We start from the raw sequence: 27,298 nt of genomic DNA, 5'->3' as shown, positions 1-27,298 counted from the left end.
TGATGAAAAATTCCAAATTATTGTATAGGCAAAGATCAGATGGCCAAAAAAATTGTAGCTCAAAAAGATGTGGCAAAAATAATGCAGGCTAACTAAAATTTAGCATTGAAAATGTTGACAGTGATCTATCCTGGAAATCCATTTCCATCAAGTAAACTCGACTCAACAGTTGATTTCAATGTTTTATATAAAACTTATGACATCATGTACAAATTGATGTTGAGAGAAATTTCTTTGATATTTTTTTGAGGAGTATGCATGGATGCTTCTTTTTTTTTTATTCATCTGTTGATTTAACAATATCTTTCTTACCAAATATAAGAAACAAAATTTGGTATTGGTAATTCAATCTGATTAAAGTTTGTAAGGATATGTAAAACGATGGATTAGAGTGTCTGACTGGATGAAGAAATCTGACCTAGATTCCACCATACATTTACAAAATATAATGGTTTTGTTTATAACTATGTGTTTATACCAAAAACTCTGGCTGAAAAATAAACCTATAACAATTTTCTAGTCTACATACATTAACTTTTCTCATTAAAAGTGTCTGAAAGTATAAAGGTTTATGGAAACTGTTAGCGCCATTGGCTCATTTTCTATCAGCATTTTAAGCTTATGATCGACTTGGATTGTTGTTTTTGTGGTTAACTTGGTGCTGTAGGTTTGAAAAGAAATAATTAAAATATAACATAAGTCCTAAACCTTAACCAAAATTCATACATAACTGGTATTTATCATACTAGTAAAATACAGTTTTTCAGACAGTTGATTCTTAAGCCCTTCTTTAGTCAACCTGTTTCAGTTTCTTTGAAACTTGAATGTCATGCATTGCCTACTGCTAATGTTTTGGCTTGATTAGTTTTGTTAAGTCATTTTTGAATAAGAAATGGTCCGTTGAATTCAGGTTTAACATATTAGTATAATTTTGTAATTTAACTTCTGCCTTAAGTTTGACCATTAGAACATCATAATTGTATCTGTCAATCAAACCTCACCTGATGTCAATGACTTACTAATTAGTATATTAATTATAATTAGACAGATTGAGTGATAGGTAATATAAATAATTATAACCTACAACTTACAACCAATCCTAATCATTAAGTGTTTTATTAATAATATCTTTTTGCCATATATTTAGAGGAAGGATGGGGTGGCTACAGGCAAGATATCTTTGTGGTGCCATAAATGTAAGCTCTTGGACATGGTCTCTTCATATATCAGGAACCATTACATAACAAATATTCATGAAACACTTCTACAGATGCTTCGGTTTGTTTTCTTGATATGAACACAACTTAATTCGAATATTATATGAGTAAAGTAAAGGTCCTTTGGATTGGTTAAATTTACTGCTTCAAATGAGGCTATTTGGATCATATGAACCATAGTCCCATCTCTTGAGGTAGTCTTGTAAAGTGTAGATGAGATTTGATTTTGAACTACAGATCAAAAGTACAAGTTTAATTTTGTATACAATTATAATTTTATTTACTTTCTTTCCTATCATGAATTTAATGATTGGACTTGTATGACGTTAAATATGAACTGCCTGAAAAATCTCGTATTCATAGTGCAGTTTTATACATGTAATTGATATGATTCTTTCATTGACATATAGCTTTCAGCTCTTGTCAAACTTTGTTGGCAAATATAAGATAATAATCATCATTAATTAGTATAATATTGTAATTGTAGATAAAGGCAGTGTATATAGTGGTGGTAGTAAGATATTAAGAGTACCAGGAGCTGGCAGTATAACTAAAAGCCTTTCTTTAAGACACGGCAATAGACAAAAGGTCAGTTGATGAACTTTTTTACCTCTTTTAAAATATCAATTTGGTTTTGTACACATACATTTATATCAATTGAATGTTTCTTTTCTTTGAAATTATGATCTCATCAGTTTAATATTTCTACAATAATTAACATCATTATTATGTGAAGTATAACTTGAAAATTAGAAATCCCTGCAAAAAATCTATTGGACTTTTTTTACATGTTACTAGTAAATAATATTTCTGGAAACATATTTCAAGACGGTTCTGTTTTCTTTAATTATTTTGATGTCAAAACTCAAATCTGGAACCTTAAATTCAAACTTAATGAAAAAAATGTCCTTGACTTTAAAGAGGTGACTCATTGATTTTCTTTTGAGCATCATTAAACTTCTTTTTTTTCTTCAATGTAAAGAATATATTTCCACCTAATCACATTACCATAGAGATGGAATCCTGATAATAAATAATGTTAGTTTAAATGGAATTGACATTCATGTCCACTCTTCAAACAAACTTAAGTGAATTCTCTCCCATGTAATGAAGACGAAGGAAATAGAGTCTATATTGAAGATCAGTACCGACTATTTCTATTTCTTACATTTCATTGTTTGTCTTCGATCTCAATATCAATGCATTGATTTCATTTAGTGGAGAAAGTTTTCTGTTTCTAATTAGTGTGGTAATATGAAGTGGAGAATGTTTAGAAGCTAATTTTTATAGCTACTCAAGGAAATATCTAGCTGTAAAAATTGATTTTATCTTCTGGTTTCCATTCTGGCATTGGATTTGGATTTTTTCTTCAATAGTCTTCAGTAGTAATTTGAGAATGCTGGAAATGTTTTCATTTGAAATTTCATAATATTATGTTCTGCATCTTTAGTCTAAGAAAAGTGCCAGGTCAGCTCGGTGAGTTTGACACTATGCTCTGTATTTAATTCTTCACAGCTTTTTTCAACCAGTTTTCATCTTTTCTGTAATATAATATAGAGAGGCAAACTTGATCATTCATGAACATATAGTTGTTCTACATTCAACCATTTTATTAAACAAAATTTGAACTGGAATATTTAACTGAGACAGTTGACATTAGGCTGACCTATGGCTCCAGATTTTTTCTTTCTGTGTTGTTCCAAAATCTTAAAAATCGTAGCAGAAGACTATCTAACTTGAAACTTTCTTAGTTCACACATTGCCATGAGCTCATTGACCTTAATCCTTGACTATCAAGTAGTTGTATGTACAATTCAAAGGACAGTCAGATTCATTTTGAAATTACATAGCTATAGATAAGTGGTAGAGTGCAAAATTGAGCCATGGATCCTTGATAATCTTGCAATTCTTAATGTCGGCTTGCCAAAGGTATTATAATAACCAAACTTGAGTCTACATTCAGTATGAGGTCCATATAATATCACCAAAACATTGATAAAATGTCAACAAATTGGTTAGATTTTTATATTGATTTTCCCAGTCTCCACTCATCTTAAATAGGCTACCTTCTTTCCTTAAGCAGGAAACTAGAAGTTCAATATTGGGAGTATATTCTATAGAAACCTGACAGTAATATTCCTGTAATTCAACTCGACTGATAGATGTCACTTTCTCATGTCATCCATTTCCGCTACAATATGTATTTTGTTTTAGACTGAGATCTGAAGACATTGATTATATGATATATCTATCTTTAACTTGTCTCTGAACAGTAAATTAATCACCAAACCTCGGAATACAGAATCGCACCAGTATTGACAAGTTATACCTGAATTTGTAATGAAATTTGTGGTTTAGGTTTGAAACAGAGACAAGTTAAAGATAGATATATCATTTAATAATGCGTTTTTTTAAACTGAATATGCATATAAACTACACATACCACCTGGTTTATAAAGAGTTGCCCTCTCTGTAAAAACTATTACAGATGAATCAATACATTGGATTGAAGTGGGTCAATCTCAATGACTAACTATCAGTAAGGAATTAAATTGATCCTAGAATTATGGCAAGGTACAAGTTTATTATAAAGCCATCAAAGAATATCCTTAGGCTTTAAATAAGGTATTCCATGGCCTGTCTTCATCCTCCTCGAGATAAATTTAGTAAAAGCTCAACTGAAGGCAATGTCCCTCTTTAAAAAGAAATTATAACAGAATTTTTTCAATTTTTTGCATAATCTGATTCAGGACTTTGGAATGCAGGATAAAATTTCTTCATGTCCAAAAATGAGGTCAGAATACCATGGAATGATCAATAAAAGGCTGGGTCGTTATAGAAAACAATTTCCGAGTTTATTGTCAGGTTTCCATTACCACCTCCTTATCACCTATATTTATTAACATTTCAAATGGAGTCTTGTATAACACAATCTTTCTTTTCCTGGCTGATTTTGTGTAGGTACAAATATGTAGGCTGATATGTGGTGTTGATTTGGCCTAATATAATCCAAAAGCTAACAATATCAATTTTAACTTTTTGCAAGTATTCTGAAATTTTTTAATAAAAATTTAGGGCTGCTTTTATTTGATATTACTTTTAAAGTGCATGAATTCAAACATACAAAAAATTGATTCTGAGTAAAAGAGGTCCTACATATCTTTCAGACAAATTTATACAGCAATGCTTTACTTTGATGTCAAAATGAATTGATATGATAATTATTTGTCTGTCAACAAGTTCAGGAGAAGTCTCCTAGCCTACTGTTATTTTATCTCCCCTACAAAGGTGTGGTTTTATTATCTTCAGTGTTGCTAATTAGTACTGTGTAGTTTCTTGGTATGAAAATAACGAATCAATTGTTGAGCATTTTGTTGCCTTATTAGATCTAATTAGGTAATAACAGAATATTGTGCTATATTTAATATATATATTTTGTGCATAGGTCAAAGTAACACATATGGGAACATCCATCATAACATAAATAGTTATTTTCTACAATGTGAGAGAAAAATAGCAAAATTGGCCTGAAAAATTTACTTCATTGAAAACTGACACATCATTGTCCCAATTGGAACAGAAAAGTAGGACATTGAACTGCAACTCAAATTGAATGACCTTGTGTTTAATATTTAAACCATCATAGCAATTTTCAATAAATAGGTAATGATAGGTCATTATATGAATAATGTATAAAAATGAATAACAATTATTTAAAACAGTCCATAAATATTTAAAATAGTTGTGAATTAATTCTGATCCTGGTTTTGAATAATCTAAGAGCACAATGATTATTTCAAGAATAAAATGTTATTATGCTCAAGTTCAGATTGTATTTACTACAAGATCCTTAGTAAAAGGGTTTGTATGTCCAAGTTCATTGACATATCTTTTTCAGAAAAATAAAAGGCCTATAATAAAAATAGCCATTTGATATGATTCTGATAATATGAACCAGAAGAGAATCAGGGCCATGTTTTAACATAAGATGGTATATAGCAGATATTACTTCAAGGAATTCAGTTTGTAATGACAGAAATTTTAGTAGCCTGTGATAAATTTTCGTAGAACATTAGATATAAAAAAAACCTAACTAAATAATCTGTTAAGAGTGGTATAAGCCTCTTATCTCTTACTTTTATTCCAATCCATTTTCTATACGTCTTCCAATAATAGACTGTACCATGTGATTGTTAACAGCTATTGGCAAAGACATGAAGTTCTCCAGTTGACGATACAACTTCTTGTCTGAAGCTTGTGTCACTAACGATCATAAAGCTACTACAAATTGCTAGGATTTTCACTTAGTCTGCTATAATAAGAGTATGTTATCAGTTTGGTTGGAAATTACCAGTGAAAATTTGAATCTAAATTGACGTAGACATCAGTAAGTACATTAAAAAGGTGCTAATTATATGTTAATGGTTGGATAAAGTTGGAAGTTCTATTAGTCTCCGTGTCATTCTCTTAGAGAGAAGTTTATTTTAAACTGAGGTGACGTCACTTTTCAACACTTTTTTCATCTATTCTGGATTTTTTTAAGTTTGTTGTATGAGGATTGTTTTGATTGTTTGTGAGAGATCAATGAACTATTGACGTCAAGTTTCAACAACTATTTTTCTTACTGGATATTATCAATTTTCATTTTGTATTAAAAGAAATGGAAGTCAATGCATAATACGAAGTGAATCCAGCAGATTAATGTGCTTCCGTGGTCTAAGAATATAACCAAAGGAAAGAATCTGAGACTAATTGGATTTTTAGATGGACTCAATCAATATCTGAGGGTGATGGTGTTCTTTTTCTACTATTAATTAAGTATGGTGAGTTGGTAGAAATAGAAGATATTGAGAAGGTGGAGATAATTAGAAAGTAGATGGAGGCCAACAACTGATTTGTATCAATTACAAACTGGATTATATTCATTTTAACTGTCCACATTGATATGATAAATAAACTCCAATAGAAGTCAATTACAGATTTACTTTATAATCAGTGTACAGAAATTGACCATTTTCAAGACAGTTGTCTGAAGAACACAAGGAATATAGCTGTAATTATTGGCAATTTTCTAGAGAAAAGGCTACTTGAGACTAACTTTTCCAGATTGACATTGTTGTAACAATTTGACTCATAAATTTCCAGTGAGTAGGCCAGGTCAGCCAGCCAGCCAGCCAGCCAACTAGCCAGACAAAATGAGTGGTTTACTCTGTTGTTATCGATGTTTTAAAAGGAAAAAGGATGAATCTAAAAGTAAAAAGGTATTTATCAATTAAATGTTTTTAGATTTTGTCTAGATTCCAAAATAATGACTTGATATATCTTTTTACATATAGATTTGTTCAAAAATGTGATATACAAGCTATTTTTGCTTGGTGGAGGAGATTTTATATTTTTTTCGATTGTAATGATTTTTTTTTACATCTACTTGTGTTTAAAATCATCTTAACAGTAATTTCAACTTCATAACTGTATTAACAACATCAGTATCATATTTACAACGTCATAACAGTATTTACAAAATCATAGTAGCATCTACAACATCATAATAGTATTTACAAAATCATAGTAGTATCTACAACATCATAACAGTATTTACAAAATCATAGTAGTATCTACAACATCATAACAGTATTTACAAAATCATAGTAGTATCTACAACATCAGAACAGTATTTACAACATGACAGTATTTATAATATAAGAACAGTGTTACAATTTCCTAATAGTATTAATAAACTCATAGCAGCTTTTACAATATCATAGCAATATAAACACCATCATAACACCATAGAAGTATTTACATCATGATAACAGTATTTACAACATCTGAATAATACTTACAAGATCATTCCAATATTTACAAAATCATAGAAGTATTTACAACATAAAGCAGTATTTTCAAAATCATAACAGTATTTACAAAATCATAGCAATTTTGACATCATAACAGTATTTACATCATCAAAACATCATTTTGCTTCCAGATATCGCCAGGAGAATATTGAATTATTTTGAAGGGGCTGTCAGTTACCTTAAAATCTATAAAGTGATTGAAGAGTGAGAGACAGTCATTAACAAGTAGGGTGTATTCATAGCTTACTGAATAAATTGTCATGTCAATTTCCTCTGAATTATCTCTTAAAAGAAATATTGACTTCCCACTACTGAATTGGTTTCCATTGACCTATTTCTTCTGTAAATTAAAGCATTAAAAGCATTCGTGTTATCTCCATCTATCTCGCTACTTCATTCTACTCACAGATTTTGGACAAATCTGTTTCAAATTGAATCCATTGATTTTTGTAGAAAAACTTGCCTTTAACTGTAATATGCTATCATTTGATGATAGTTCCTGCACTTTTTTACATTCCTCAACTAGAAAAACATCTAAACTCTTTTGGGAACTGGCAAACTGATGAATGTGTGAAAATTTCTTTGAGATGAAACTAAGGATGCATATAAAATTATATAGGATTATATAGTAAGAAAATTGATGTCGATGTACCTAAGAGTGCTTTATAGGAATTTTAAAGGATGTTAGTTTCAAATTTTCAATATATCTATATTTGGAAATAGATTATGTTTCATCAAAATCAACAAAAACTAATGAAAATATACATTTAAATTTAGTTTAAATATTCTTGTAGCTAAAAATGTTTCAAATTCCATGTTTTTCATATTAATAGATGATGCTATTTATAAGAATAAATAAAACATGTTCAAGAATTTTTTCAAAAAAGAGATTAGGAAAGATTACATTTTACCGATATATTTGAAAATTATAATGTTTCAATGATTGAACTTGTATCAGCCCTATTTTCAATAATCAAAACAGTTTTGAAAATATTTCTTTTGGCTTTTGTTTTCTCTACTTTGTCAATAGGTAACTGCAGTTAAAACAAATCATTTTTATGAAAACTACAACACAGGTCAAAATGGCATCTGGGAGATGAAAATATGATTTTTAATCTCAGTTGTGGAATTGTAATAATTTTATATAATCTGATAACAAAAAATTTCACTGATGTTGATGAGATAATAGTAAAATATATGTAAATATTAATATAATGTAGTAAGATATGAGATATAAGATATTCAAGATAATATGATATTTTAAAACCCATCAAGCTCATCTGAATAGTCTATCTATTCATTCAATATGGTGATATTTTTAGATGAAAAACTGTAATCAACATTAATTATCAAGGCTATTTGTCAGTAGGTTTGCTGAGTTTCGTGTGTTAAACTATAAACTTATTTTTTTTAGCTATATTGAGACATACTCTGACAGTCTCGAGACAATGGTTCCTTGTCTTCTGATCATGAATTTATAACAATGGATCTATTTAACAGATTGAAATCTTGTAGAAAAGGTTATTATGAAATGGTCCTTGAAATTATACATGTATTGTATATTGGCGTCATGTTTCTATGGTCACATTGAAACTTTAGAGAATGTATTTGTGTCAATGAAGGCCTTTTAAAAAAAAAAAACTCTTCTTTTGACATATATTTCTTGATTGATATTTTTAACTAAGTGTGTGATAAAGTTTTCAATGTATGTTTGAATCCTACATTAGAATTTTAAACTCCGCAAGTGAAAATTTTTCTACAAAGTGCATTTAATTCAATGAATGTTGTTAAAACTTGACTTCTTCTACTAAAGTTCTCTGATTTCAAAGTGCATTTGAGTCATTGATTGCTTGCAGCAAAACTTAGAAGCTTTTTCTTTGAAACTGTTATTTTATAACTTTCCTGATTTTCTTTTGAACTCAATAACAAAGAAATTCAATGAAAAGTTTCATGGAAACTTCACCCCCCTTCTTGACTTTTGTGTTATGTGGTTAATATATATTTAGTTTATGGCTACTTTAAACTTAAAAACTGTTTAACTGAATTATGTAACCCCAGAATAATTTTTTGATTTTGAACTTTGGTCCAGACAAAAGTACTTGAATGGTTGAAATGTTTCACTCTGGAATCCAAAGAACTTCATTATCTGATTCATTACTGCTAATCTAGAATTCTCCGCGGTGAATCTCAAATGAAAATTGGTGAATGTCTGGAGGGATTTACTCACAGAACTGGATAAAGTACATGTTCTTCAGACTAGCCCTGAGACATGCTTTAGGTCACTCATTTTTTTTTTTTGTTATATAAAACTTCAACTTTAAATTCAGTTGAAGATTTTAAAGTTTTCTTACGACATATCACTAGTCTCCTTCTAAAATACCCATATCCTCTGATATAGGCTTATTTTTAAAAAGCTTAAAAAAAGGTAAACCAAGCATTAAAAATGGACAGATTTTGACCTATAGAAAGGTTTTAAATAAGATACAATAGATATTTCTCTTGCTACTAAGTAATTTAGATAGCTGAAATCTTGATGCTATTTCTTTGGTCTTCGGGTTATGTCTATGTCTAATAAATGGTTCGTTTGGGATCTGATCTTGATCTGCATGTCAAAGTTTGGTAACCTTGATGAATAAGTTATCTTTCCTCATTCCTTATTCTAGTTGACCCAACTGTAAATGGGTATGGATAATTCAGGAAAGATTAATGGTAAGAGATTGGTAGACAGGATCCTGGAGAACTGAACTTGTTATTCTGGTAAAATATGTTCTTATTATTGTGTTTTCTTCTGTTCAGAAAGGATCAGATCAGAATCTTCTACTTGCTGACCTTGACTCTAACATCTGTCTATCAAAACAGATGTCATATTAACAGTTAAAAGTGATCATAAAAAATGGCTTGCTAGTTACCATGACTATAGGAATATTTTCATAATAACTTTATGAGTTGAGATAGCTTTAAGCTAGGCTTATTAATTAATCTGCTAACAGTGGTTTAAATTGATATTGGGAACAGTAATTGAGATATTAAGAGTGATATGATATATGTATCAACAGTTATTAATGATAGCCTGTAGGCCTCAATGTTACTCTTGTCGTCACCTTACAATACCTAATTGCTTCATCTTCTCAAACTTAGACACTAAAATCAATATAAAAAGAAAATGAAGACCAAGTTGAACTAATATTGTCTGTGTTTTATGTTTGTGATAGAAACTTCCCTCCAAATTTTTTTAGTGGATTCAGAAATAGATTGACATTTTTAATATAAAATATTTCATCCTTCAGAATAAATTAAGTTTTTGTGACAAAAATATTTTAAATGATTCATTTCATTTTCTGCTGATAAAAGTCATTTTTAAGATCAGCTTGAGAAATGGTATATAATTAATGAAATTAGATTGTCAAGCTACAAGAGACTTACAGAACTGAAATATTGCACTGGAAATAAATGTTGAGGAACATTAAGATATGGCTTTGTGTATTTTTTTCATTTGGAATGGTTGAAACATGGTTGAAACATTGTTTGAATTAGCTCAGAAGATAATACTATAGGATGTTCACTAAAATCCCATAATGGTTGGAAATCAAGAGTTGACCAATAGTAGCAAAATTCCCCTGCATAGAGCAGGACATTCCTCTGATTCATTAGAGCAGTTTGCTGCGAAAATATTAAATGTAAAACTTCTTTGGCTATTTGATTTTATTTTATTTTGCATCTGGAAGTCACAAAGTCCAAAGAATTGGAAACAATGACTGAAGTATGCCATAGAGGCTTTGATACTTTACAGTAATACAAGCAGACAATTAGATATTGTACTGAAAGTTAAGAGGCAAGGCAGGCAGGTTATGTTAAATAATGGATTTATAAGATGGTGTAATTAATTGGTTGACAGTAATCTTTGATGATCTGTATCCTGTATGAATCGAGTCTTTGATCTTTCCTGTCAAATCAATCACGTAGCATGCTATTTACCATTGATAACCATTCATCAACATTAAATACATCACATACCAAATAGATGGTGGACATATTTTACTAGCCAGATGCAAATAGAATATCATAAACATTTAACAGAGAACATTGTTTATCACATTGTTATTATTTGTTAAATATTGTGTATGAGAAGTATTTTGAGTTTGTCTTTACCAGTGTTTGCTGAAGAGCAAAATTATAATCCCGCGCATGTGACATTATTTACCTAAAAATAGCATGACCAAATGGTAGTATTGCTACAAGTTCTGTTGTGGGGATTTCAGTTATTTATGTGGATAGCAAACTCTTTATATATTAATATTGAACAATAAGTACTTTACATATGGGAGATAGGGTGATACACCTCTATCTATATTTTGTTCATTTTGGGCCTCTCCTGGCCTGAAGAAGCACTGTATATATGCCAAAATTGGCCCATTTAAATAAAAAGTGAAAGCAGAGAGAGATTTTGACGTTATATCTTTATCCATTATGATTGAAAATAGGAAACAAATATGACTTGTCCCAAAATTAAAGGAAAACATCATCTTAACAGTTTTTTAAGAAATGAATTTTAAGAAATGAGAAATTTTACTTAATAATCACCCAGTTCTTTTCCACAAAGATCCAGAGTATCCATTATTAGTTTTATTATATTTTCTATTTCCCACTTTTTGTATAGTATTACGCCTGTATGGAAGTAAAATTAGCTACTATAGTAGCTTACTACAGACTCTAACTAAGCAGTCAGGACAGTAATTAGTATCAGATCATGCCTTTAATTAAACCTGAGAAATCAGATGGTAGTAAAGGATTTGGTTGTCATGTCAGGTCTCAGGTGTATAGTGGAATAATGAATTATTTGTTGTCATTATATTATGCCAATTTGTATGAATTTAGATTACAGTAGCATTCATATAGATTAAATAGGAATACAAAGGTAACAATTTGATAATCAGGGAGTAGTACGTCTAAAAATCTAAAATTGTTGAAAGATTTAATAACGTTTGTAATTAGATTGATAGTATTCTGGATGTTTAATAACCCACTTTGACAAAACTACAAATTTGATGGTGTATAAGGTTGATAACTTAACTTGATAACTTATGATTCTTTAGGTTTGATAACCTTAAATTGTGCACATTTTACAACTTCAAACATCCAAAGTTCAATAACCTGATATGGCTTATCATATTAACATATTAAAGTTGAAGTATAAAATTTTATAATTTGATAAATTTAAATAATCAATCTGTCAAACACTGTCAATCTGTCGAACACTGTAAAACACTGTCAATCTGTCAAACACTAGGGTTTACATTAGAGTAAAGACCAACTGTAGAATATAATATAGAACCTTGGTCATCTCAAATCTTGTTATTATTTGTTCCCTGTCAGATTGCAGGTCTTTGGTATGCAAATTCTCAAGCTTGGCTTGGAACTTTCCTGTTTTTATTCCAAGATCTGCTTCTGTTCCAACACCTGCTTCATTATCACCTATAATTACAGATGTTTCTCTGGTTGGCTTTATTTATAGCTTTATTGATTTTTCTTCCACAAATCTTCTTTCCTAATCTCACTACCAACCATCATTGTTCATTTAATCTTAATGTCTTTTTCTCATTTCACATCAGTTCTGACACTGAGTATGTCATCTGCCATGTCAAAAATGTCACTATAGTATCAACAAGGTTTCTGAATTTCCTCTCTTACAAATTAGAATAAAGATGGTAGGTTGGAAATTATCACGGTATCAGTCTAATAATGAAAAATAACACACTCTCAGATTCTTACGAAAATATTTCACCAACTGATTTTCTGTCAATTCCAAAGTCTGAAACCATTCTGTTACTGTTCCTTTTGTTTCATGAAGGTCACCATCAGGAAATCACAAGATATAAACATGATTGAATGTCTGAAGGTCAAATAAGTCTTTCTTTCCATGGAAAAGAAATATCAGGATATCAATAGGCTTAACATCAATATCATTTCTAATTCAACAAGCTGATTTTATAAAAAATATATATAACCTATATGATTCTGTACAGGGTTATAATTATAGAATAATAAAATTGGTGTAATTTGGTTTTCTACTGATTTTATTGGTATGTATATTTATGAGCCAAAAGTGAAATTTATGTGTAATTTTGTGCAGCATGCAACAGTTATGGTGTTATTTTTTAAAATTGATACTCTTAAAATATAATGTCTCGTGAAAGTTTAGGCCTTTAGCCAATGGTATGCCACAAAACCTAATGTGGTCCACAATCTTATATGTGGAACATTTATGTCCAAATTATGCCTGTCAATGAAATTGTGTAGAGTTTTGGGATCCTAAAAAAGTTTTCATTGTCAGGATCATTTTCCATAATTCTCAATTCTATTTTAAATCTCACAGAAAAGGCTTCTAGAGAGGATTGTTGACTCGATGGCTTCTCTTCAGTCAGTTTTTCATAAAAAACATGGGGAATAATCTAGAATAATCAAACTAGAGAAGATGTCAGGCACATTTTTAACTGTGAGTTGTTAAATTATATCAAACTACAGAATTAGATTAGTGATAATGTTCTCCTTGGTGATGACGTCATGAAAAACATCTTTTCTCTCGAGCAAGGTGAAAAAAACATGGTGATATGTGTTAGCTTGAGGGATGAGTTTTGTGTTAAGATTGATCTTGAGTTATTGACTATTTCTACAGGATATTTTCGCCTGTTATTTCACTGTCTGAACATTCTATTTCCAGTATCAAATATCTCATATTATTGAGAAACAGAAATCATGTATGAGATTAAGAATTATAATATGTGATTTTCTCTTGGGAAAAAAGAATTTATCTTTCTTCAATGAAGACATCAGGTGATTTGACTTGTCATTGTGATAATTATGATATGGTATGTTATAAATTGTATAATATGGTTATTCTATTACAGACATCATATATCTTCTAAAAAACTAAGATACAAAATCTCTTAACTCTTAAAAGCCAAATTGTTAGCGATGCCAATGACAGCGTGGTAAGCCATCAACTGCAATTGAGCTTTCTGATGTGCCCGACAAAATTCTGCATGTCATCTCCATATACAGAACAAACCAAAAGTAACACTGCATTTTGCTTTTGTCTTGATTAAAAAAACTTACGATGAAAAAATTTATCATAGGGACATATTCTTTAGACCTAACTGCAATGAAATCACATCTGTACATCACGTCTAAGGAACTGATAGGGCCAGATTTTACAGGCTAGATTAAAATGAACAGGTGTAAGTGGCTATTAATAGCTAGCCAGGAACTGAATTCAGTATATGTCTTTTAGTCTGTAAGTATTGCAAGTGCATATTGAATTTTACATTCTATTTTTCTGCTTCTACTGATGCCAATGATGTCAGACAGTGCACTAAATGAAATTTTACCAAGACAATATATAGAACAAGGATAATATTCTGTCAATATAATATCAATCATATAATTTATACAGTAATTCATGTGGAAATAATATATTCCTACTGTACAAAACTAGAACAAAGGTAGTCAATCGTTTAAAGATTTAATACAATACTTTTATTCTGTTGTCAACACAATTTTATAAATTTGAAGTGGGAATCTGAAAAAAAAACTAAACTTGTTTCATTCATTTCCTAAGATACATTTAATTACATTTTAGTTTAACACAACTTAAATAACATAAATATATACACAATCAATAAATGAATAATCAGAAAAATAATCAAAGGCACAAAAAAATGTTATGATTAGGGTTATTGCCCTTATCACAGAAGAATTAAAGTGGTGTAGTTTGGTTTTCTGTTTATTTAATTGTTATGTATGTTTATAATCCAATAGTAAATTTTTATGTGCAATTTGGATAGCTTGCAACATTTTTGGTGATTTTTTTAAAAATTAGTACTAAATATTATAATGCCTGGTTCATCCAAGGCATGCAGCATACTTGAATGTGGTTCACCATTTTATTTGTGAAACATTTATGTCTTCTGCTGTTTTGACAAATGTTTGTATTTTCTGTAATCAAACAAGCTGCAGTGAATAAGAGGCAATAGTCCACAGTCCAGATTAAAATTATAGAATTTCAGTAGAGTAAAAATAGCACTCTAAAGGAGTAGGGTCTTGAAATAGAACTGGAGTCCAGTTATCTGTCACAGCAAAAAAATGATATCCCCTGGCTATGGAAGTAATTTCTTGCACCTCTCCTTAGTTGAGATTTTCCTTCTCTTAATGTCGGATCCAGTTCAACTATCAAATTTTCATATTCAACTGTTGGCTGTTGGCTGGTGATATAAGACTTTGTCAGCTATTTCAAGTAATGAAAATGAAAAGAACAATCCTTCATTGGCATAAAAGTGTCTTTCGAAAAAATAAGATTTTACATACTTTTCATCCCTTGCACTTTCAAAAAATTAGTGTTGAAACGGTTAGTGAACTTTACGAACCGGGTAATAGTCGGCAATAACCGTATGTTACCCGATTAATCCCGGTTAATTACTAAATATTATGAAAGGAGTCAAAAACTGCATTTGCAGAGGTAACTCACCGTTAACTAAACTAGAGTAAGTGTAAATGAGTACCCAGGAAGATTTTGGCTAGTTCTCCGCGAATTGTCGGTACAAATCGAAAGATACCATACAACCCATTGAAGCTCTGCTTCAATGTAAGATTACGAGCGGGCCTGACAGAGTTCAGACGGACTGGCGCCGTTGTCACTCATTGCTAGAGTCTCTAACAGATCAAAGGTTTTTATACCAGTTGTGGGGTCAATGTAAGAGTGTATCTCATTGAAGCCCCAGCGAATCAGTGTACTGGTTCCACAACTGGTATATAACTATTGTAACAATGAATCTGTACTCATGAATATTAATAAGCTTGAAGATGATTAACAGGCAAGAAGAAACAAACAGCCAATTAGAGGAGAGTTAATAAAAAGTAATACGATCTTTATAACTGTTTTATTCTAAGCAACTCGTACTCGATTGAAATAATAAAAATACTAACAAAACTTATTAAAACACTAGAACATGCTGAAAAATCACTGTGTTACATTTCCCGATATAATAAAAATAATAACAAAACTTATTAAAACACTAGAACATGCTGAAAAATCACTGTGTTACATTTCCCGATATAATAAAAATAATAACAAGATTCAACGAACCGTAGGGTGTCTGATAATGATTACAGTGCTACAGTGCTTATTTGTTTAACCTAATGAACATAAAGGTGCACACAGCGACTGTCAACAAACTAAGGCCATTGCGACGCGATTATCCAGAACGAGTAATTAGTTGAACTATATCAGAAAAGAGGCTAGATAATCTTGACCATAATTCTTGCAACTCGTTATTGTTTTGATAATTGATATTGTTAATTTCTTGATTTATTAATCTCAATTATTCAATCAATAAAGATGTATTGTTAGTAAAGAAAACAGCTTAAAGATTATTATTATTACCTGTTAAATACTACCTGAAATCAGTTAACTTATTAACCGTTCCATTACTACAAAAAATAACAAAAAAAGTGTTTCATGTTGCTTTTTACAGAAAAAATTTTAGACAGAAAACAATTTATATTGTAACTTCTGAACTCTATAGCATCCTTTTAGTTGTGATATTTAGGGTCCTGAAATAACTAGTTACATTATAATATATTATGATTGTAATGTTTATAATAAATATTATTTGATTTAATTATGACAGCAATTTGAGTTGGGCACAGTGTGCATTCTTGTCAAGTGAAGAATTTACTAAATGATTTAAACCTTGCACTTTATTACTGAACAGTACATGTGTTTTACAAATAACAATCCGATGACAATCTGTTCTCATACAATTCAAAGAAACCTTGTTGTGGTTTTTCAAAATTTCTGTACTTACCAGCCTTATGTTTTACTAGCTTATAATGTTTTATTGACTCTAAGCATGTTATCACCCACAAAAGCTTTTAATCTATCTAATATAAAAGTATTTATAAATACCCAATATATATAAAATAAGAGAATGATTAGATTGTATTTTAGAAGGGATCAGATCAAGGGAGTTAATTATAAAGAGTAATTAAGGTAATTAGATAGAGTATAATACTAATCATGTTAATCACGTCATGTTCTATCTTGACATACATTCTTTTCTTCTTTATTATTTCAGCATAATAGTTCTCCAGTGGAATTAGACTCTCAACAACCAAATACAATCCAGAAGAGTGATGGTGAGTAACTGTTCTTTTTGCTGCATTTTGGGGGCTAGATTTTTGTTTTTTGTTTAGTCTTTTTTACTGGTTTGTTGCTTTGAATGTATTTGCCATTAAAGGTTTGTTTTAAACAATATTTTATTCACAAAAATATATTGAAAAGTTTGGGTATTCGGTATGATATATTTTTGTTTACAATACATGTTATATTTGCCATTGACAGACGTGCCTTTCGTGTTAAGCCCTAAAGGTCCTTATATTCCACTGTATGTGCACAATTGCAGATCATTTGAATCTTTTTATGTGATTATTTCACAACATAAACTTCAGTCAGAAAACAAATTTTGCTGTGAAATTGTTTAAGAACCTTTGTCAGTGTCTTACTTTCCTTTAAGTAGTGGTGATATGAGAATAAAATTATCACCTTTCAATACTGTACATCTTATGTTTCATGTTTCTTAACTGTTTTTGTCTGTTTGTGAGATGTCATGAAAAGCAGGAAGTGAAAATTGATATATTAAGTTTTTAAGTGAGATCTTACTTTTTATAAAAATGTGGAGTGTATATGACTCACACCTATGATTATAACAGTTTGATGGTCTGTTTGCAAATTAGTTCATACTTGCTCATAAACACCCAAGCAAGCAAAATTCTTGACTGATCCTGGTGAAATTATTTATTATCAAAAAAAATATTTTATAAGAGTTATCGCTTTTGATTTTTAAAACATGCGTAATATTTAGCGCATAAACATCTAGAAGGCACAATTCTTGACAAATTTGGACAAAACTTTAAGTTGTTCATTATCACCCAAGGACATGTTCGTTAACACACCAGATGGTGGACTGGACTTTACTGGAAGAAGGATTAGCCCTATCAAAAACATAAAAAGCAGAAAGTATCCGATATGAGTTCTTGCCCATGTCCTGAAAAAAATTAAAAATTTTTAGCCCATGAATATGCTAAGAGACACAATCTTTTGACAAGGTTTAACAAGACTTTATTTGTGGATATAAGAATGAAACAATAGGTAAACATATTTTCTATGAATTCTGGTAATGATTGCATTTCTGCCAATTATGTTTATTAAAGCTGCACATGGGTATATGTTACCATGCCTAGCAAACTCTGTAACTATGAGATAATTTATTAAGGTAACTGATGATTTAAGAAAACTGATTTATTAGGGCCTTCAGATTATGTCATCATGCCCTTCAATAAATCATACAAGATTAACATACTATTATAATAGACCTACTATTGTGTTTGACCTCTCTTGAAGACATTATCTATCCAGTATGATGACCTATGTTTTACTCATGACAACTGCTGAAAGATAGTGTGTAATAATTGAGTGTCACAGATGAATTGGTAAGTGGAGGTATAACCTGAGTATATTTTGATTACAATTCACAAACTCAGCTTCATTTGGATAATTCTACTCACTAGTTATCATGTTTTGTCAACTGTGTTAAAGACTGGTGTCTTGTAGATTTCAGTTTGGGGTTTGTATATGAATTTGTATATATAATATAGATACTTATAGTTACATTAATTTGTTAATGAAAATGGTAACAAAGTTTCTTAAATGCAATAATGTATTTGTTAAATTCAATTTACTCTTTTAATTTGCACATTGATTTAATAAAATTGTTTTTTTTTAAATTTAACTTTAGATAAGATTATCATATCATATCAAACATATTTCTCATTTAAAAAACTATTGATCAGAATGATATTCACTTTTGGAAGAAAGATTGTCACATTTTCAAAGTAAAAATGACTTACAACAAAAGCATCAAAATTTGTTTGTGAACAAAATAGAGACCACAGTTTTTATCTGGTTTTAATGAAATTTGGTGCAATCTTTCGATGAATGGATTTTGAGTTATTGCCTGTGACTTCGAAAAACACATCAAACTTTGTTGGCTTGTGAATTAAAACTCTGTTTATTTCATTTTTATACGCCCACATAGTAATGTGGACGTATATTGCCGTCGCCCCTGTCCGTCGGTCGGTTTTTATCTGATCTTGATTAAGCTTGGTATGCATATATATATTGATGAGAACTCGATCAAATTCGAATTTGGTAATAATCGAATGAACAATTTCAGAGTTTTTGCCCTTGACTTAGTAAAAATGCGTTAAATTTGGCTTGTATGCACGATAAAGGCTACAGTTTTTATCTGATCTTGATGAAACTTGGTATGCTTGTATACATTGATGAGAACTCGATCAAGTTCGAAATTGGTAATAATTGGATGAACGATTTCAGGGTTATTGCTCTTGATTTAGTAAAAACTTTACAACTTTGAGGGTGCAATTTTTATCTGATCTGAATGAAACTTGGTATGCATGTATAAATGGATAAGATCTCAGTCAAGTTGAAATTGGTAACAATTGGGTGAACAGTTTTTGAGTTATTGCCCTTGAATTAATTCAATACGTCTAATTTGGCTTGTAGGCCTGATAGAGACTACATTTTGATAAGATCTTAATGAAACTTGGTATGAGATCTCTGTAAAGCTTGAAATTATTAAAAATAGGATGATAGGTTTCACATATTAAACCACTACAGACTTTGTTATCATTTCTGACAGCTGGTAGTGGGCATATGTTACCTTGCCTAGCAGACTATCTTACACTTCTCTAAAGCTAAAAAAATTATTATTTTAGAATGATGCTTTAAATTATGCTTGACCTGAGCTATATACTATATCCAACATGACATGTCATAGTCCGTCTTAACATAAACTTAACATAGCATAATCAGCAGTAATAGTTAGAACTAATAGCCTTTACTAGTAAGTTCAAGCCATCATAAAGCTAACCCAGAACAAGTTTGACTAGTTGTCAGCACAATAATTGTAATAAATATGACCAAATATATTTTTTTTTATTAAAATTTTGCAGTAATCATTTTCTTAATGATGTGAAGTTTCAAATTTCATTGCTGAGCATAGATGATGATTGTGGCAGATTTCATAATTGTGGCATCCATTTTATAGGGTTACTATGATGTTAATGACCTATTATGATTATTAACCAGTAAGACAGTACAATTAATTTTATGCTATATAGGCCTAACATAATATAAATTTTTATCCATCATGAATGTTGTGCATGACATTAAGATTATTTTATTTGACATTTAAAAAGTTGTGCAAGACATTAATTACAAGACAATAAATTATGTATCATAAAATAGGCTAAAACAGGCATAGTTTCTTATAACTGTTAGGTTAACAGAGTATATGTGAAGACTTAAAGATAAGAATTATTCTAAATTAAGTGTTTTTAACATTCTATGACGTCAGTAAACTGTGCAGGAGACTTTTTAGATTGACAGATATCTGAAAGTATTTTAAACTTTGGCTTCATAAACCATTATAAATTTCAAGCTATATATCGTTGTAGCTTGCTGTAGATTTGGTAAAGTAAAAACTATTCTATGACGTGCAGTAGTTAATGTTTTGTTCCCTAAATAGCCATAATAAGTGTTTAATGTTTGACATTACTAGGATCTAGATTTATGAGATAATATTTTTTAATGAAAGATTTATTGAAATGACAATGTTGAAAATTATTTTGGATACAAATCTGTTTAAACTAAGTGTAAAAATTGGTGTATTGTACGATCTTTTGGCTTGAAATATGAAAATCATATATTAGGTATGTTATAATAATTCCATGTTTTTTTTGAGTCAGAAGTATAATGATATGAATGTTTATTGCTTTGATCAGTTACTATAGTTAATTGTGATATATTATGTTATGATATGTTAAAATTCATAGCGAGGATAATCAATTATAATTTTGCCCCTCCCTAGGCAGAAGGAGTGATGATATAACTAACTTAGAACCTTGCTCTACCTGTCAGTCAAAATTTCAAGAGAGATTCTTAATGATCAGTGTCTAATTGATAGAAAATTATGCCAATGCTGATAGGATGAATAAAAAGTGGGCTAGGTTCTAATGTAAGATGTTTCCTAAAAGTGGATTGTCCTCTTGTTATTGTTTATTAACTTTTTCATTTTCCCTCTTAAGAAAGTCATAAATATAAATCTTACAAAGCAAGTTGATTTATCAGTAACCAATAAATAATCATCTTAGAGTATGAATTGACATATTAATTGTAATGAAACAGTTTAAATAGTAAAGTATTAAATTGAACAATTAACCTATTTTTGGAAAGGATGTTGTTCACAACATAGTTTTAGGATGATGTTTTTCGAAGTCGATATCCATATCCTTGTGATCTTTAGAAATGTCATTCAAATTGTTGTTAATAGACTGGATCATTCCTCATATTTATATATCAGTTTCAATAAGTTCTCGTCTTGAAACATATTATTAATGGTTCAGTTAGCGTGTTTGTAACATTAGAGGTAGGATGTTTAACAGTGTGGATATTCACATTGCAACAAAAGTTATCCAGTTATATTATTAGTCTACTTTTAATGGTTATTTTACATGCAAATCAATTGGGTCTTGACATATTTTGCTGTCCCAGAACCATTTTGGTTTAGCTAGATTGGCCTTTATTATTGGTATCAACTACGTATATTGATATATTGTTTTATTGAGTTAGTATCTAACTTTAGTTCATTTATAAATAGCACATTCTTCAATGTTATGAAAGAGGTTTGTTCTTCTCATTTTAGAGTCAGAAGCCAGTGTCTCTATGCCAGTATCCACAGCTAGTTCTAATCCAGCATCCAAACTTCTAGACTCTCAATCTTCATCACATAACAAACAGGAAATACAGCAATCAAACGACACACCAATAGTAGAAGTGTCAAGTGACATGGCCGAAGTGGCAACTCTGAATCCAGAAGATACAACAAGAAAAATGCGTCCTTTAAAAACATCGAACAGTGGAGCTGACATCACATTAGGTTTAGAAGATGCTGATGGTACTACAGCAGAGGTAGAAATTGATGTCAATGATAATGAAAGTGAAATAGCACCAGGTAAAATATTTTTAGTTAAGTTGAATGGTTCACTGTTTTTGCATTTCTATAAAGGTTTTTTTTTTACAAATATTTGAGTTTCATAACCTTGGCTTTGATCAATTTCCTCATGTAATTTGATGTAGGTTGGAGTGGTTAACATGAAAAAGTATTTGTTTTGATAGGGCTAACCAATGCCTATCTATATTAGCCAATACAGGAGTAGAAAAGTATAATGTGGAACTTTATTTTATTTCAGAGGAAATTCCAAGAGGAAAAGTTCGAAAAGCTTCCATTGTAGAAAAACTAAGTAAGACCAAAGCATCTGAGGCCTATGTAGCAACAGTTAAGGTGAGATTTTCAGTCATGAGATTAAATTTAGTCGATTTCGTGCTTGCTGGGAGACATTTCACTTTGAGTGATCAACATCAGGATTTCATCCTTACTATCTCATGTATTTGTAGAAGTTTCAGATGTAACCAAAAGCTATTTGAATTCAAACAATTTGGATGACTATAATTTGAACTGTTTCTTCTTATATTCAACACAGTACCCTGTGAATAATTTCTGTCAATCCAATGAAAACATCTTTTGTTTTTAAATTGACAAAGAAAAAATTTCTAAAGATTAAAAAGAAATATAATGCAAGTAGGAGTATGAAAATGACAAGATTCTGTGTGACATGTTATTAGATCTCTAATGATGTATAATAAAACATTATATTTGTTGTGTTAATGAGGACAATAAAACTTCTAGCTATTTTTCATACTAATTGCTTTTTTTCTGTTACTTGCATGGGTTGGAAAGGTTATCATGCACAAAGAAAACAGACTCAGTAATCTTGATCTGCCTTTAATCAGATTAAATTTGTGATTTTAAATATTTCTTTTATTTTAGTCTTCAGCAGAACAGAGAGCAAAAGATTTTGAAAAATTATTAAATGAACATGCAGAAATCGTCCAAGAAATTGGGAGAACGGCCAGTGCAGAGAATCTTACTTCAGATGAACGAGACCCTTAGTGCCATAAGATCATAAACTATAAATTTGATGATGATTGTTTGACAGCCCATGTGTATATAACATTATTTTGAGTGAGTGTGGTATATACAACAAGAGTCTAGAACACTTCAACATTTTATTTAAATGAACACTGTGGAATTTCACCGGGTTACGATGGTGCACAACTCATGTTTCACAGTGTTTTTATAGTGGAGCTACTCTCTGTTGACATTCACAGTTTATAGTGGAACTCGGCTTTATGGTGGAACTAAATTTTTATGCGTTTTTATGATGGAACCAACTCTGTTGATTATGAAACTTCTTCGATGGACATTTTTTCTGATTTCAGTGATTTATGATGGAATTCTACTCTAATTTTCCATGGTTTATGACTGAACTCTATTCTGATTTAATTGGTTTATGATGGGAACTATTTTCTGGTTCAATGGTTTATGATGGGATCTCTCCTATGATGATAAAAGTTGTAGTGAATTGTTTGAAAGGGCTATTATCAATGCCTATTTGTATTCATATACTGTTATTTAGTGGATAAATAGAAAACTAAATTCAAGAGGAATTCAAATGGCATTTAGTGTTCATTAAATTTATTACCTTTGTTCTGTCATGAACTATGTACTTTTCATTTGTTCTAATTTATTATTGACTATCTTTATAATAAGTACGATCAATATTGTAATTATCTCCCTTTGCTCCATAATAGATGTACCTCTTCAACTTTGGAGATTTGATTTATTGTACAAGCAATGACTTTGCTATAAATATGCTTTGAGAACATTATCTGATATGTTCTGAAAATATTAAAATTACTTTGTAATGTTCTGTATTTGCTCATTGATAATGCTACATGTATATTATCAATACCTAATATACCGGTTTGTACATTTCTCTAATCAAAAGTTCAGCTTGTAGTAATCAAATATTGACTGAATCTGGATTAGGCCCACACACATATGATAGATAATCACTAAAATTGAACTGAAAAACTATAAAATAAAAATTCTAATGAAAATCTTACTTTTTGACTTGATTAATAGAATTCAATACTGTTTTGGAATCTTTTATGTTAATTCATTAACTTTTGCCATTTAATGGTAGAAGCTTTATGGTTGTGATTTGAATTTCCGAGGCTGATTACATTGTTATGGCTGGGTCAAAATTCTGCTTATTCAAAATTTTGATTTGTGTTTTCAGGAATATTGAAAAATAGAACAAATTAAAAATCTAACATTACATTTTTTTGAAATTTAGAATTATGCTTGACCAATTTATACTCATGGAAATAGGCATGATTATTCCGTACCTTACTCTTATCTACTCTATCTTTTGTTTCTGTATAATTCGATGTTCAAATTCAAAGTTTCCAAATCTTATTTTATTGTTGTGATTTGAAATAGTACAGTTTAAAGCATTCCGTATAGTATATAATAAGGTCAGCCAATATACAAATATAGATAATGTTATATATCAAGATTTCATTATAAATGATGGAATCCAATTACCACATTCAACTTTGTATCATTTTCATAATTAAAGTTTAATTTGTTTTGACCACAGGCATTTGTAAACAGAATCTTACACTAATCAATGATGTGATGATTAACCTCATAATTTATGATGAATCCTATGTTCTTTTACAAATGCCTATGTTACATTTGTACACATTTTTGTTTGTTTGTTTGCATCATTTTGAAAATCAACTCTGAAAGTTTTATTTGTTTTGATTGCAGGCATTTGTTTGGAGATTTTAGTAATGAAAATAAATCAAATTATGTTAAAGGGGTATTCCGCTTTTTTGTAAAAAAAATTTCATCAAAAAACATCGTAAATTATACCTATAAATATTTCTAAAGTATGCTTATCATATCTATATATCTTCTCGATCAAATTGAATTTGTTTTAAAAGCAGTTTGATCTAGTTTTGGTGTTTGGCTTTATAATGGCTAGATATTATTAGTTGAAACCTTTAGAATATGTAAGAGACATATTTCTCTACAATTAGGTGTTTATCTCACTCAAATCCATACAGTAGTTTTCTAACAGCTTCCAAAATGCAGAACGAAACCTTACATAATGTTTTGAAATATTTGTGGCGTTTAAAAATCAATGTCTTGATACTTTAAGGGATACATTTCTCTAGATTTTGTTGTATAGCTAACATTAATTTGAGCAAAAAATTTTTGGACCTAAAAAAAAAAGCGGAATGTCTCTTTAAAATCTGATAGTTAAAAGGATGGTATATTCAGTTACAAATGCCTGTGATATTATTTGTAAAATGATTTGTTTGTTAAAGATTGAGATGTTTATTTAGAGTTATTATAATTTATCACGATTGTGATTGTTTTATGTAGACATCATTTCATTGTATTATCATATTTTCTTAAATTTTGATTGAATTAGACTTCAAACAAGTCTGGCAAATAAGACAAAATATAAAAATAATGTTTCTATTTCTGTTAGTAATGTAGGTACTTAAAACACTTTGATATATACCATTGCTGTTAAAGGAACAGTAGCGCCATTTTGGGGGTTGATTTGAGTCTTGAATATATGTAAATGGTACTAGAAATGTACCAAAACACATAATTCCTTCAAAAATATCTCCCGTCTTAATTAGCCCACATGGTGCAGAAAAGTAGGACTTAAAAATCCGTTCATTTCATTTCAAAAATATCTCAAACTAAGAATTTTTTCCTATTTCTATAGATGTTTTTTTTTTTTTATAAATTACAGTGTCTTAAAGACAACAATAATTCTGGACACACATGAATTTGAAGTCTCAAATCTTGGCAGTGAGCTGTAAACACGAAAACTGTTTGGCTTAGCTAAAAAATTCCCATTTCTGAAAATTCAGTATGATTGATATGAAAAAAAAAATGGCGCATCTGTCCCTTTAAGTTGTCTACAATCAATGTATCTTATTCAGTTGGCAGCCTTTGTAGATATTAAAAATACTTAAGCCAAAGTTAGTATTAACAATAATTTTGGCAATTTCTAAAATTCGGAAATAGAACTTTTCTTGTATCGCAGGATGCAATGATTTGATTGGATTGTATTTTAGCAAATACAGCGAATCAGAGCCCTCGACAGAAAGATTGTCAAGGTGTCTAATTGGTTGTATTTGCTAGCATACAATTCAGGCCCATAGTTAAGAGATATTGTTTTGTCACCTACAACAGGTTTTTGTATAGTCAATGTCTTCATATCAGCTAGCAATGTCATAATTAAATTCTCAATTGGGATCCTATGTAAAGTTTGTTTTTGACTGAAAGATAACTTGTGTAGACATTAGATTGTAATGAGCTGTAGGATACAATACAGCAATAAATTATTGTGTACATATGAAAAATAATGATCAAATAAATTATTAAAGACATTTGCATGGTAAATTATTGTAAGATTCACTTTCAGAAGGTGGCGAAGGGAATGACATCTCCAGAACCATCAGTAAACACATTACATTTTTAGTTCCAACTTATAGAAAATCCTGACAAATACTTTAACAGAACTTTACGATGGCAAGCATCTGTCAAAGAGAATTATCCCATTCTGACAATTTGATTAAATTCAAAAAGATATATAAAATTTATTGCATGTATGGAAATAATGTACAAAAATTAAAATTATATATTCCTGAATGTTTAAAGACTAGAATATTGTAAACTGTACAATACAGTAAAAAGAGCACTTTCTTTCTTCGACCTCTTGGACAAAAAGTAATGTGTGGTAAAATCTTAAGCCTTATGAAGATACAAATTAAAGAATATTAACAGTTGTATTCTGTAGAGTTAGCATGAGATGGTCCTTAGAAATTTGGGAATATCATTGGCATGCATGATGAATATCGGCAAGGGAGACTTTTTAAGGCAGTTTGAACATGTATATCTATAACCATAAGAAAATATAGTTTCAGAAACAATAACATTTGAAACAAATATACAAAAAATATGACCTTTTCAATAACACCAAGCAATTCAAACCAAAATATTAAAACTTATTGCATAAAATATAATACTGATTAGTATTTAACTATATAGATTATATAATATAATTAATTCAGCAAAATAAAGGCATCAAAGAAAT

General features: G+C 29.9%; 1 protein-coding gene across 1 annotated transcript; it reads left to right on the top strand.

Moving 5' to 3' along the window:
- Nucleotides 1–6,412: 6,412 nt before the first annotated feature.
- Nucleotides 6,413–24,231, top strand: LOTGIDRAFT_230500 (hypothetical protein; the record flags this gene model as incomplete). Its single annotated transcript, XM_009048306.1, has 5 exons — nucleotides 6,413–6,478; nucleotides 17,203–17,263; nucleotides 21,910–22,218; nucleotides 22,457–22,548; nucleotides 23,095–24,231. The coding sequence occupies 5 exons, from the start codon at nucleotides 6,413–6,415 to the stop codon at nucleotides 23,215–23,217; spliced, it is 651 nt and encodes a 216-aa protein (XP_009046554.1). The 3' UTR covers nucleotides 23,218–24,231.
- Nucleotides 24,232–27,298: the final 3,067 nt, after the last annotated feature.

The sequence above is a fragment of the Lottia gigantea genome, assembly GCF_000327385.1.
Source record: "Lottia gigantea unplaced genomic scaffold LOTGIsca_12, whole genome shotgun sequence".
NCBI lineage: Eukaryota > Metazoa > Mollusca > Gastropoda > Lottiidae > Lottia > Lottia gigantea.
Note: the sequence above shows the minus strand (reverse complement) of the source record. Positions and strands in the feature narration are given on the sequence as shown.